The sequence below is a fragment of the Piliocolobus tephrosceles genome, chromosome 10, assembly GCF_002776525.5.
Source record: "Piliocolobus tephrosceles isolate RC106 chromosome 10, ASM277652v3, whole genome shotgun sequence".
Taxonomy (NCBI): Eukaryota; Metazoa; Chordata; class Mammalia; order Primates; family Cercopithecidae; genus Piliocolobus; species Piliocolobus tephrosceles.
The window spans coordinates 65,564,573-65,578,741 of NC_045443.1; the positions used below are offsets into that span (position 1 = coordinate 65,564,573).

The window sequence follows — 14,169 nt, forward strand, 5'->3', positions numbered from 1 at the left end:
GATCACTTGAGGTCAGTAGTTCAAGACCAGCCTGGCCAACGTGGTGAAACCCCATTTCCATTAAAAATACAAAAATTAGCTGGGCATGGTGGCAAGTGACTGTAGTCCCAGCTACTTAGGAGGCTGAGCTGGGAGAATCGCTTGAACCCGGGAGGCAGAGGTTGCAGTGAGCCGAGATTGCACCACTGTGCTCCAGGCTAGGTGACAGAGCAAGACTCCATCTCAAAAAAGAAAAAAAGAAGAAAGAAATTTCATCTGGGTAGTAGTTTTGGAGGTCTCCCTGAAAACAGCAATTTTGTACTATTTCCCTTATAAAAGCATTAATATTAAGAGCATGAAGCTGCTCAAGGGAGGCAGATGGATAATCACTGAGAGCTTGCAGTAAAATTGAATAAAAAGAGCTGCTTTAAAAATAACATTTAAAAGAGGTGTTGGATTTATTTTCATTAACTTTTAGGGAGGTTAAAAATTCTAGGCTGCTTGGTTTAACAAAACCTCTTTTACCTTTTTTCTTTAAATGAGTTTTCAATGTTTATATTCTAGTTAGACCACAAATAATGAGTCTTATCTCAGCACTAGCAGCTTAGTAACAGCAGATTTAAAGCAGGCAGAAAAAAGAGGGGAAGACAGAGAGCTTCAGAAGACTCTACTGAATTCTATAGTGCAGATTGACCATTTGAGCTCTGAAGCTTTCTTGTTGTAATTTGCCCATTAGTTTAAAATGTGCACAGAAACGGGCCATAATATGTAACCAGCTGGAGATTTAAAGAGAATGACAAAATCAGGGGTTAGGACGTTAGAAACTATCTTTTCCTTTTAAGGCTAGACCCCTGGAATGAACAGAAAAAGAGAAAAAGAAAAGCAAAGAACGCAGAGGAAAAGGTTAAGCTTTACAAGCGGGCTTGTGAGCCTGTGGTGCAGGGCCAGTACCTCTACCACTTTCACTTGTCTTCCATCGCGGAAAGCCCTAGCACCCCAGACCTACACGGTATGAGATGAACTTCTCCCACTTCCACCAGTCACCAGTTAAGGTGACCTGTTCCAGCCAGAGCAGGGAGCCCCTTCAGCTTAAGGCCATTAGAAGTTGGGATTTTGTTCCAGGGGCCTTCGGCTTTCAGGGCAATCCCGTTTCCAGTGGTGGAGCTTGTGGCAGAGGGGGCAAGCCGTGTGGGGCTTTTTTCCTTTTATTTCATTGGAGCAGTTCGCCTTTCTTCTGGCCTGCTCTTCTGCCCCAGTGGTGGTTATCTGGAGGAGAGTGCTTAGGGCAACTCGGAGGGGGCTGGGGGCTTATAAAGCAGCCAACAGTTAAGCCTACCTCTTGTCTCTGTCTTTTTCTTTATACTTAGCTTTGTTTTCTTTATTCTGCTTTTGATTATAAAGACTAAGGAGGCTAATTGGAGGATTTCCTGCATAGGAGCCACGCTGTATTACACAAGAAAATTAGACGCTTCTTTTTGAGAGTCTGAGGGTTAAGTTTGTTTTAATGCTTTAGAATGCAGCCTAGACATGAGTGAAAGAATAGATGGGGTTAGTGGGACGGGAAAACACACCACTCAGGGCCTCATGAACTGCATTTTTAGAGTCTCATGTACTCACCACTGCATCACGGAACCTCACACCGAACTGCATTTTCTCTTGTGGCATCCCACCAAGATGAACAGGGTCCACCTGCATCCACCAAGGGACTTGGGTGCACTTTGTAAAGGGGCATCCCACCTATTAGTAAAGACCTCTCAGCCACTCGGGGGCCTTAGCTGGATGATTAGTCCAGACACCAGGAAAAAGGTAAAGGAAGAACTTGACCTGGCGTCAGCCCAGGGAAGGGAAGACTCACTGTTCTGAGGCTGTCTGAGTTCACCTGATTCAGCAACATCAGAACAGAATGGCTGGCTGACTCCATGGGGGAATTCAGAATCAGAAAGAGAGGGTCTGAGTCACCCAAAACATGTGTGAATTCGCTCTGAATGAGCCTCCACTACGAGTCATGCCACACTTAGGGATTAGGGACTTCTGACCAGAGAAGAGAGGAAAAAGCCTTCCTCCCTAATGGGAGAGGCAGCTAACCCTGTTCATCCTCTGACCTTTAGGCAACACCAGAGAACAGCCCTGGTCAGTTACCATCAATTGCCAGAGAGGTACTAGAAGCTGGCTGCTGAAAGACTGAAAAGAGAAAACAAACTTAGGTGCCTCACCTGAACGGACATGGCAGTTAGATGCTTCCACGGGGACACCTTTCAGCCCACCAGAGTATAGCTCTGGCCAGAGACCTACAATTGTCTCCGTGCTTAAATGCTATCCACTGAGGGTTCCAAGTTGGGAAAGAGAGAGAGGCGAGAGGGTTCCCTATGAGGAGAGAGAGCCCCCGTGTGGAGAGAGTTCCCATAAAGAGAGAGAGCACCCCATACGGGCCACCAAAATGTTGTAGGTGAGCGACAACTATCTGAGGCTGGTGGCACAGGTGGTAAAAGAGTTTACTAAGACCGTTGTGGGTAAAGAAAGGCAGATTTACTAGAGAAAGTATGAAAATATGTTGCAAGAGTGCAACGGGCAAGTTAGCAAAAGAGGGGCTGACTGCCAGGAATAGACAAAGGCTTGCTGGGAATTTATTCTATGTGCTCCCCTCTTACCACCAGGCTGGACCTAATCCTGCAGGAACTTGGCCAACAACTGGCAAGTGACCTGCAAAGTTGGTTCCTGATTGCTTGGAGAAGAAAATACCTTAGCAGCTGACGACTCACTTCCTATCATTGACTTTGACCTTGTATGAAAAGACCTACGCAATCTTTCAAAGCCCTTCCCCCAGGAACGGCTCCTCATTGCTGGCATCCTTTGTCCATTCTTCTTGGTAGAACAAATCCAACCTTTATCTCTACCTCTTCTCTCTCTTCTCTGTAGCATTATACAAATTTTGAAAATGAAACCCTTTCCCTCTCTCTGTGTGTTTCAGAGTATCTTGCCCATCTTCCACCTATGAGACTTCCCTATCAGTGCTAAATTTACTGGTAGGAAAGACTCCCCAAAACACAACTTTCCTGTTTCTTTAGTGTCTTACTTTCAGGGAGATTGGAGAGTGCACCTTTCAGTAGGCCTGAACTAGAACTAAAACAGTTTATCTATAGCAATAGAGTTGACATGTATTTCTCTCCAGCATCATCACTCCTTTCTTTTATCCATAAATGACTTATGATAAGTTCTTTTCAATTTCTTACCTTTTTTCTTTTCAAAGGTACATGCTGAGTCAACCTAATAAACCAGTATAGGCACTATAGCAGAGAGCCTTGAAATCAGACAGACCTGGCTTAATAAGGGTCAACTACTTATAGTTATAAAATGTTTCTTAACGTGTCTCTAATGCAGCTTTCTCATTTGTAAAATTGGAATAATACTAATAGTTACCTCATTTTCTTAGAGTCAAGAATAATGTTATGGGAATGGTAACATGACAATGATGATGATGATGATGATGATGATGATATTAAAGGAGAAAAATCACAAAGCCACAAGACTTAGGATATCCAAGTGTTTATTGAGGTCAAATAAACATGTTATAGCTCTATAATTATTGTCATAAATATCAATATTTGCCTTATACTCAAGTAGCAATATCAAATAATGTTTCTATAAATAAATTCATATTAATAAAATGATATAAATAAGATGCATTCTTATAATAATAATAATAAATACATTTATAAATATAAAGTACTAATTATGGAAACATGAAGTTATTTAGGGGTTTTTTCCCCTAAAGGAATGGGAAGCAATATTCTTTTTGGAAAAAGAGAATTGTTTAAAAAATAAATTATTTTCTGTGTATAGAACACCAGTTACAATAAAATGTTATCAATAAATGTCTATGCTTAGAAAGTCTACCTTCTGATCTTATAAACAAAAGTGGCATTGGTTTCCTTTGTAACTAAAGTAGGGGTTCATTTGGAATCCACCCTTCATGATAGAGTTTGGCTTCCCATCTTCCTTTTGGTTAAAAAAAATCGCTTTGGGAGATCTAACTGTTATTTCTAGCAGGGAAAAAGGGTTAGTTATTCATTTCTCAGCTTTGCTCTGGTCAAATGCAGGCATTTCTCAGAGACATAAACAGCAAATCCAGTTCTCCAATTGCTTTGATCTCTCCACTCTCTCCAAGCTGTGAAAATAAGAATGCAAAAGTATTTGAGCATTTATGCCATATTTTCTAAAGTGAACAAATTAGAAATTGCAAGATTAGGTTGATGGAGACAGAAACCGAGTTTTAAGCATTTGTAAAACATTCATTGTAATACCCCTTTAGCAAGAGTATTGTATGATTTGCCAAAGAGCTTAAAAAGACAGCTCTCTGGACTGAGAGGCCACCAGCAGGCATCAATTTCAGGTGCACCTCACACTAATGAAGCTGTTTAAAAGCTGGGCAGTGGGTTGACCACCCCTTCTTAACCAGAGCAAGCAGACTGAAGTGAGGCTGGGATCTGGGGGATCCTGAGTGCCACCCATTATGCCTTGGCCTGTTTTGCAACTCCAAAACTATCTATGACAGATGGCTTATAAAGAGCTTGTCCAACCCGCAACCCACGGGCTGCACGTGGCCCAGGACAGCTTTGAACGCACCGTAACAAAAATTCATAAACTTTCTAAAAACATTATGAGATTTATGCATGGACTTTTTTTTTTTTAGCTCATCAGCTATTGTTAGTGTTAGTGGATTTTATGTGTGTCCAAGACAATTCTTTCAAGATGGCCCAGGGAAGCCAAATGATTAGACACTCCTGATTTAAAACATCTCAGCTCAGAAGACTTCAAACCATATATTTACCAATACATTGAGGCTTTTTCTGTTTCCACCTTTTTGACAAAGAGTAAAAGAAAAGTTCTCACTTTCGTGGGAAAAATGTCAAGTAAGTCTTTTCCACTTGCTTTAGTTAATAGAAAACCAGGTACAGGTCCTAACATTCATTCTTTCTCCCTCCAAGTCAAATGCAGATGAGGCTCCCAAACTTAATGGAAGAGGAAACCCAAATTCAAGTGAAAAGCATTCCCTATTGAAATTCCTGTAATCTATCATATTTGCATTATTTCAAGAAAAACCTTGTCACCATTATCCTCTATACAGTACATTGATCTTTCTTTTCCTGCTTTCTTCCGCCCTTTCACCTTTCCATACTTCTTTTGACATAAAGCCAAAAAGATATTCTTTTCTATCTCAAAGACTCCAAGACTATAAAAAATTTTAAAGTTTATCTTCCCCTACTGTCTGTCATGCATTTTACTACCAGCCTGTGCTCTGCTTTTACCCCCAGCGAGAGGAAATTAAGGCCTCCCGAGACCACCCTATTTCAGACAGCCCTGGCAGTTTCTCCTCCTGTTGATCTTTCTCTGAACAGCATTCCTCTCCCACCTGTGCTTTCTGAAGGTACCAGCAAACAAGCATAATCATTCTTCCATGTGGCAAACCATTGCAAATAGGAAATTGATTCTTTCAAAATGGATTAAAGGCCTTGAAAATCACCCAGATCACCATTAGATTTTCCCCTCTCACACTTCACTTTTCTAAAGACAACAAGCAAGCTGAAATCAGGAATTTTTTAAGCAAGATGTGTAAAGCACGTCTTGTCTGTGACATGCTAACATTCAGCCCTCCATGTCTAGATAATAGTTCCATAACTAGAGAACTGAGCTTCACAATATAAAACTACAAAGCCTTCAATTATCAAAGGAAGAAACAGTCACATTCATTAAATGATGCTCAGGAAGAAATGCTTTTTTAAAAAGTCAAGAGGAAAAAAGGAGGAATTAAGGTTAAGCTTATTACTGAAAATTCCATCAACTGAGCCTTCATGTTTCTGAGTATTTACTTGTACCTGCTTGTAAGAGCATCACTTTCACTGCTCCTAATCATTCCTCTGGTTTTGGGGTGAGTCACTATTGTTAGTCTAAGCCTTCCATTGTTGTTCTTTTCACCAAATAGGCCACATGATGGTATCATTCACTATAGAAATGTACACCAGCCCACCGTGGATAAATGCTCACTAGGGGTTTATTGAGGGAATGAAGGAAGAAACTAAAATGGAAGATCTTGAAGGGAGAGAGGAAGAAAAAAAGGCTTACCAATTCAGACTTCCATTTAACTATAATAAATCTCTTACTAACATTTTTAATCTATTTGAACCTGTATAAAAGAGATCAGGTGTTATCTGCTCTTGATTTTAAACTAAAATCAATAGCTGTTAGATATTATGATAATTAAAAATAAGCATCGATTACTCCAGAAATTAGCCCTATATGCAAGTCCAGCTCTTTTATTGTTGTTCAGAATTTATTCCTCCAAGTTTCAAAGCAATGCATGAATGCCTTCAAAAATGACTTCAAATAAATTTGCCCATAGGCATTTTTCTGTTTTTAAACAAGTGCTTCTTCAGATTACATGAGTCAATAGGAATCTGAAATTTCCCTAAGAATTAATGAAACTAATCTGTATCACTGCCGGGAAAAGTATTAGCTTGGGATTCAGGAGACCTGTGTTCAGCCCTGTCTCTGCCACTTGCCCCCCAGAACGTGAGGTAATGTGGCTGGACAACCTAAGATTCCAGCCAATTCTAGAATTCTACAATTTGCGAAATTTGGAAACTGACTTCTAGATATATAGATATCTCTACATACACAGACACCAAAGTAATCACCCTGGTGGTAGGAGAATCAAGTGAAAAATCACAAAGTAGTGGGAAGAAAGAAAGGAAAGAAAAACAGCATTTGTCTCTCCTATTGCATGACTTAGCATTGATAGTTATCAGTCCTACCTTTTTCACTGTGTCCTTCAGGTTTTGCACATTCCTCTGGATATGCAGGTCATCATCTTCAATGTGCTATAAAACAAAAACAAGAATAACTATCTTAATGTTGTGCTGAAACTTCATGAACCTCCACACCCGTGGAGGTACGGTACAATTCACCTGGAATTAAAACTCTTAGTAATTTCACCCACAATGACCTAGATTTCAACGGTGACCTAGATTTCCTGAGCTCTTGAATTCCCTTGGACACCAGAATCCAGTCACTTCCCTTACAAGAGACCTCTCTTCATCTTTGGGAAATCCTACTGAGGTTTGCGTTTGTGGAAACAGTGGAGTGGTTTATGCAAATTCTGTAAGGAATAAAACCTCAATAATACCTCCACAAAATAGCATGCTCAGAACAAGAAATGTACATAAAACATCTCATGTGAAAATTAAGCCCTCTTCAGTAAGTCCTAGGGCCTTTTACTGGGCCCACTCCACTCAAACTTTTTTTCATAGTTTCATATGTTCAGCGGCATCAAGTTCACACACCTCTGATTTTGTCACTTCCCATGACATCAACAGGGCAACAGTCTGCCGACACACCGCTGACATTAAGCCTTCCCATTTCCCACTTTCTCTTCTACTTTCTCTCCATGCCATCCCCTCCCCTCAACAACTTAGACTCAGTGGATCCATTTCCACATCTAGATGTTTTTCCCAACACCTTTCTCACTTTACACAACCTGAGTTGCCTTTTTTCCAGAGACAAACCAATGCAGCTTCTATACACTTAAGTTCCAGACCCCCTTCACCACTATAAACTCAAGATGTGACTCAATCAAAGCAAAAACAAACACACTCTGTGCTCCCAAATGACTCCCGATAATACTGCTGCCAAGACACTTCTTCCTGCTAGCTTAGGGGTAGGGGGGAGAAGAGAGAGTTGGGGTAAGGGGGTCTCTGTGGAAGAAGGAGGGAAGGAGGGGTAGATGGGCATAGGCTGAGAGCTGAACTTACACATGTGCTTAGACTGTTGCTGAGCCTGGCCAGGAAGGGCACCACCTCCTGCATATAAGGCTGGAACCTATCGGATTGAGGGAGCAGCACCTCTTCAAGGGTGAAGTTCAGCACCTGCTTCATCAGATAGCAGCGCTCACTCGTCTACAGGTGGAAGGGAAACAGCAAGCGTCATAAGGGATAAGACCTAAATCATCATTACCACCAATCCAAGTACCCACGGACGGCACACGGCCCTGTTCGTCACAACTGTAGCTTACACTGACTCCGCGGAACAGCTTTTCCCCAATGAGACGAACGTCTGTGTTGTTGTCAGCCAAGCTAGCCTAGAAGAGAAGAAAAGACTAAATGCCTGGACATTGAGCAGATAGAAAAAGAATCTGTACGTAGACATGTGCCCCATCCCCTCTCCCCAGAGCAACCCCATAAAGACTAGAAACAGAATTCAGATGTGTGCATAAGTTTAGAACAATGCACAAAGGCATAAAGGAAAAAAAAGTCGGCCGGGCGCGGTGGCTCAAGCCTGTAATCCCAGCACTTTGGGAGGCCGAGACGGGCGGATCACGAGGTCAGGAGATCGAGACCATCCTGGCTAACACGGTGAAACCCCGTCTCTACTAAAAAAATACAAAAAACTAGCCGGGCGAAGTGGCGGGCGCCTGTAGTCCCAGCTACTCGGGAGGCTGAGGCAGGAGAATGGCGTAAACCTGGGAGGCGGAGCTTGCAGTGAGCTGAGATCTGGCCACTGCACTCCAGCCTGGGCGACAGAGCGAGACTCTGTCTCAAAAAAAAAAAAAAAAGGAAAAAAAAGTCATCAGATGGGTTACTGAATGGCCGAGTTTAACTAAAACATGAATGAAAGAATTCATCACATGTATCATAAAGGCCAAAATGGAGGGAAGGAGTTCAAGTTAAAAAAAAAAAAAAAAAAGGCCAGATTCCCAAAGAGTCTCTGAAAAAACAGAAAATTTATCTGCCAGCAGGGATAAACAATGGGTTCCTAAAGCTCTTAGAGGTGCTCTGAAGAAAAGTTTAAGAACTATTTGGGTTCCAAGTAGATCCAATGAGAAAGCGCAGGATTGAGATGCATACCTCCTTAGCCAGCATGAAGGTGCGGTTGGTGATATAGGGCTGCTGGAAGTTGGACTTGTCAAGCCTGCAGTGGGAGCTGATGGGTACAGCTGCTCCTCCCTGCACCGAGAGGGCCAAGAGAAGGAGGCAGCCGGTGGCCAGAGTCCCCATAAGGAAAGAGCTCACAGATTTCTGCAGGGCGGCCATTGCAGACAACTCTTACTCGAGCAATTGGTGACTGGGGAAGGAGAACCTGGTCGAAGACAACGTGAAGGAACAAAATTAGTCAAGAAGTATTTCATCAAACTAACCAATTGTACCAAGTTTGCCGAAACGCTTACCTGTTCTGAAGATTCTGCTTGTGATGGGGAAGGTAGAAGCGGCTGCTTTTATAGCCCCCAGGATACCGACTTTTTTTTCATTGTGCAAAATGTGACATCAGCAATTATCTAATTTCCAGTACTGTCTTCTGAGAACGACCTAACCACCACAGGAGCCCACAAAGCACCACCTCTATTCTTCCCACCTTGAGATGTAAGCGTTTCCCTAAAACGTCACTATTAGAGACCAGGGGGTATTTTACAGACAAATCCCAGAAATTTTCTAAACCCTACATATTTTTCAAAGAAAACAATTGTTTTGTCTTAGTAGAGTTCAGATTTAGTATACAATTTTTTTATCTCCTATAGAGGCTGAGTAAGCATTTTGGTCACGGACTCATTTTCCTGCCCGCTTTATAGATTCTTATCTCATTGGAGGTGATCAGAAAAAAAGGACCCGTGTCCTATATCCTCTGCTTTAAAGTAAATGGTGATGACAACTTACAGATCATTCCATTATTAAAATAATTTTTTCTCATTTTTAAACATGCTGAATTCTAAACCAGACTTCTGTCTCAAAAATAACAGTCTTGGCTAATCTAGTTACTGTTTTCTTCCCTTTCTGGGACTATTTTTGAGAGATCCTAACAAGGCAGAAGCAAATATATCTTAAAATTGTATTAATTGAATTATAATCAATGTCCACTTAAGTCTGTAAATACTAATGCTGAACAATCTGATCACCATTTTTCTTAACATGTAAACTTTTTTTAAAAGAAAAGAATACAATGGATATAGTTCATCTTAAAATTTTACCTAATTCTAAACTTCACACAGGTCTCAACATAATATTTCCAAATAACCTTATAACAATTATATATGTGTGTATATATGTATATATTGCATATGTATATGTATATATTGTATATACACATATATGTGTGTATATAGTGTATATATACACAATATATATGTATATATAGTGTATATAAATATATACACTATGTGTGTGTATATATATATACGCACACATACATGGATGTCTGAGGAAGGAAATATAGGAATATAGAGGTTCCACATTACCTTTAAATTATTTAAAAATACACCTAAAACTAGACTGGAAATTCTCCTGCAGAGCAAGAGAAGGAAGCAAGTGCAACTATCAAAATGCCAAGTACCTATTGCTGAGGGAAGGAATGTGAATTAGTGTAAATTTGTATGATCAGATTTTTCTCCTCACAACTAGTTAAGATCAAGAGTGTTGAAGAACTGGGAGAAGGGACGTAAATAATTGTAAAACCTAGACCACATTTTGAGATGGCACAGACCTAAGCAAGGTGCCACTGTGAAGGGTCGGAACCACATGAGGACACTGAGCATTTGTGAAGGTGGCCAGAGGAGAAAGAAGCGAAAAGGAAGATTAATGAGAGTAAATAACACCACATGATCACACTTGCATGTGGAATCTAAAACACTTGAACTCATAGAAAGAAAGAATAGAATGGTGGTTGCCAGGGGCTGGATGGGCAAGGGGCAGCGAATTGGGGAGATGTTACCCAAAGGATACAACATTTCAGTTAAAGAAGAGGAATAAGTTGAAGAGCTCTATTGTCCATCATGGCAACAATAGTTAGGAACAATATATGTTATGCTTAAAAATCACAAAGAGCATAGATTGTAAATGTTCTCATTACAAAAAAAAAAAAAAAAAAATCCAAGTATGTGAGGTAATGCATATATGTTAATTCACTCACTTTAGCCATTCCACAATGTATGTATATATCAAAACATACATGAAATCAACCTAAGTATCCACAGATGGATGAATGGATAAAGAAAATGTGGTATATATACACAATGGAATAGTATTAAGCCATAAAAGAAATGAAATCCTGTCATTTGCAATAACATGGATGAACCTGAAGGACATCATGTTAAGTGAAATAAATCAGATGCAGAAAAACAAATACTGCAAGATCTCACTCATATGTGGCATCTTAAAAAAAAAAAAAAAGTTGATATAGAAGCAGAGATTATAACAGTGGTTACCATAGACTGGGGAAGTAAGTGGGGAAAGCGGGATGGGGAGAGGTTGGTCAATGGGTACAAAGACACAATTAGGAGGAATAATTTCGGTGTTCTATTACACAATAGAATGACTACATTTAACAGGAAAATATTGTATTTTACAAAATAGCTAGTAGAGAGGCTTTTGAGGATTCTCACCACAAAGTAATGATAAATGCATGAGGTGATGGATACACTGACCTAATTGTATCATTATACAGCATACACTTACATCAAAACATCAAATTATACTCCATAAATATGTACAATTATAATGTGTTAATTTAAAAAATAAGTAATTTTTAAAACATCATATTGTGTAACATAAATACTGTATATACAATTCTTATTTGTCAAATAAAAATGAGATAATTGTTGTTAAATTGAAAAAAAAAAATAGGTGTGTTCCAAATGTTTCCTTGGGGTTGACCATGAGCCCAAGAAAAGATGATGAAACTCTTCCTTATTCAATTTCCTAGTATATATGGCCACTTTTGCCCACAACTCTGTATAATTCTATTAGCACTAGATTTAAGCTATTCATGGATTAAATGGGCTTTTGTTGGTTTGCCTGGGAAACTGACCAGCATACATAATTTTGTTTCCATGGGAAAATAAGTTTTGACATCGTCGAATTACGTGCTTTCAAGGGAAGAGTCTCTGTGTCTTTCGTCTTTGTAACTCCAACACTTAGAACAGTGCTACACACATAGGAAGGACTCAATAAAAGCATATTGACTGCCTTTATGATATTTCTAAAGTTGGTGTTTGACCCAGTCCTGCTTACCAGCTTATTGTTCCTGAATGGAAAATAAATCACTGTGAAACAGAAAGAGAATGCCAGAAAATTGCAAAGCCGTCTTTAAGAGCAGCAGTGTGCCTCTTAGTCATTGTATGTCCCTGATGGACCAAGCATCAGTAAGATAGTGTTAATGGAGCCTAGATCTTAAGTTTCAGTGAGTTTAACTAAAACTCACTAAAGGGAAAATCTGCTCTGGTGTTGTGTGGGGGTTTCTGAACAGTCATACTAGGAGTCTCAGAAATATTTGCTGTTAGAAGAGATTATGAGGTTGGGCGCAGGGCTCATGCCTGTAATCCCAGCACTTTGGGAGGCTGAGGCGGGCAGATCTCCTGAGGTCAGGAGTTTGAGACCAGTCTGGTCAACATGGCGAAACCCTGTCTCTACTAAGAATACAAAAATTAGCCGGGCATGTTGGTGCTCCTCCAGCTACTCTGGAGGGTGAGGTGAGAGAATCGCTTGAACCCAGGAGACTGAGGTTGCAATGAGACAAGATCGCCCCACTGCGCTATAATCTGGGTAACAAAGCAAGATTCTGTTTCAAAAAAAAAAAAAAAGAAGAAGAAGAGATTGTGGATATAACAAAAAGGTGCTCCTGTGAAAACAACAACCAAAGACATATGTATGCTAAATATTTTCAGATTATAATGGGCCTTTTCTGCAGTCATTTCCTTGTGAATTTTCAAGTCTCTCCCAAAGCCACTGCAGATGAAGAGCAACCCCAATGCTCACCTCCCAGGTCCCAGACAGACCATACACATGGTTGATTTGGAATATGTGACAATTTACTTGATCTAATGCCAAGAAGGACTAATCAGAATCCTCAACCAGAAGCAGGCTTTGGCTGTCTCATTCACTATACTGTGCCTAGCACCTAGAATAGTGCCTGGCGTATAATGGCAAAATAAATATTCGTTAACCACATACGTAAAATAATTTCCAAACGCATTGACTCATGCTTGAAAATCCATGACTGGAAATGCATTCTTTAAGACACAAATCTCCCTAGAAGAAAGAAGACTTTTGGTATCACAGGTAAAAAGATTTGTACTTATCATATTCCTCAGTCCAATGCACATGATCGTTGTTCCATACAAGTTTCTGTGTGTGTGTGTGTGTGTGCGCGCGCGTGCACACGTGCGTGGGTGTGATCCTGCCCTCATCTTCTCCTTCCCTCCCCACTGAACACTTACCGCCATCTCTACCATTGCCATAGGTCGTGGCTCTAATGTTTCACATGTATTTCTGAATATCGACGCATCCCTGTGCAAAAAGAAGTATTGTTTAGTGTGTGTAGGTATTTTTATTTTACAGGAATGGCTCTCTTTCTTATCTTTTTACTGAGCGTGATGGTCTTACCATCTGTCCATGTTTCTGCTGGTAGCCTCTGCTTGCAACGTGACATTCAAGAGTGCGTACCCACCACAATTTACGTATTCATTCTCCAATGGTGGGTACCTGAACTGCCTCCAATTGCCCAGACCACAGACATTGTCGCTCTAAACACCCTCATCCAAGTCATTTTTATGGCATTTTTGAGAGTATTTTTGACATAATTTTTGAAGTATGTCCTCTAGGTCATAAGGATAAGTTTATTAGCATTTACTAAATATTGCCAGATTGCTCTCCAGAAAGACAGTGTTAATCTACTCTCACACCAGCAAATAAAGCTTCCTCTCCTTCCTTAAATCCCCCTCCACACTTGGTATTATCCAGCTTTAACTTGGCCAGGCTTTGGAGGTTTAAAATGGTATCTATCTCATTACTGTTTTAATTTGCATTTTTTTCATATACTTGTAGCCACTCGGGTTTCCACCTTTTATACATCGGTTACTTACATTAGTCACTCATTTTTCTAGTGGACTTTGCTCTTTTTCTGTTGTTGATTTGTAAGAGTTCCCTGTATATTTTTGATTGTGGCCAAAACAAACTCTCCTCCTTTTTTTTTTTTTTTTTTTTTTTTTGGGACGGAGTTTTGCTCTGTCACCCAGGCTGGAGTACAGTGCTGCAATCTCGGCTCACTGCAACCTCCACCTCCTGGGTTCAAACGACTCTCCCGCCTCAGCCTGCCAAGTAGCTGGGATTACAGGCATCAGCCACCATGCCCAGCTAATTTTTTAGTAGAGAT

At 40.4% G+C, this 14,169-nt stretch overlaps 1 protein-coding gene across 1 annotated transcript; it reads right to left on the reverse strand.

The window, feature by feature from the left end:
* Positions 1-3,509: 3,509 nt before the first annotated feature.
* Positions 3,510-9,219, reverse strand: IL22 (interleukin 22). Its single transcript, XM_023195343.2, has 6 exons — positions 9,197-9,219; positions 8,877-9,108; positions 8,045-8,110; positions 7,785-7,928; positions 6,789-6,854; positions 3,510-4,144 (listed from the first exon to the last, which is right to left on the reverse strand). The coding sequence occupies exons 2-6, from the start codon at positions 9,060-9,062 to the stop codon at positions 4,067-4,069; spliced, it is 540 nt and encodes a 179-aa protein (XP_023051111.1). The 5' UTR covers positions 9,063-9,108; positions 9,197-9,219; the 3' UTR covers positions 3,510-4,066.
* Positions 9,220-14,169: the final 4,950 nt, after the last annotated feature.

Bases quoted from the DNA above. Each gene is read 5' to 3' on its own strand.
- IL22 (XM_023195343.2), bottom strand. From the start codon at position 9,062: ATGGCCGCCCTGCAGAAATCTGTGAGCTCTTTCCTTATGGGGACTCTG. The intron at 7,929-8,044 runs GTAAGCTACAGT...TTCCACCTGTAG, and splicing joins AGCTGTTCCGCGGAGTCAGT to ACGAGTGAGCGCTGCTATCT. The intron at 4,145-6,788 runs GTAGGACTGATA...TTATTTTCACAG, and splicing joins TGAAGGACACAGTGAAAAAG to CTTGGAGAGAGTGGAGAGAT.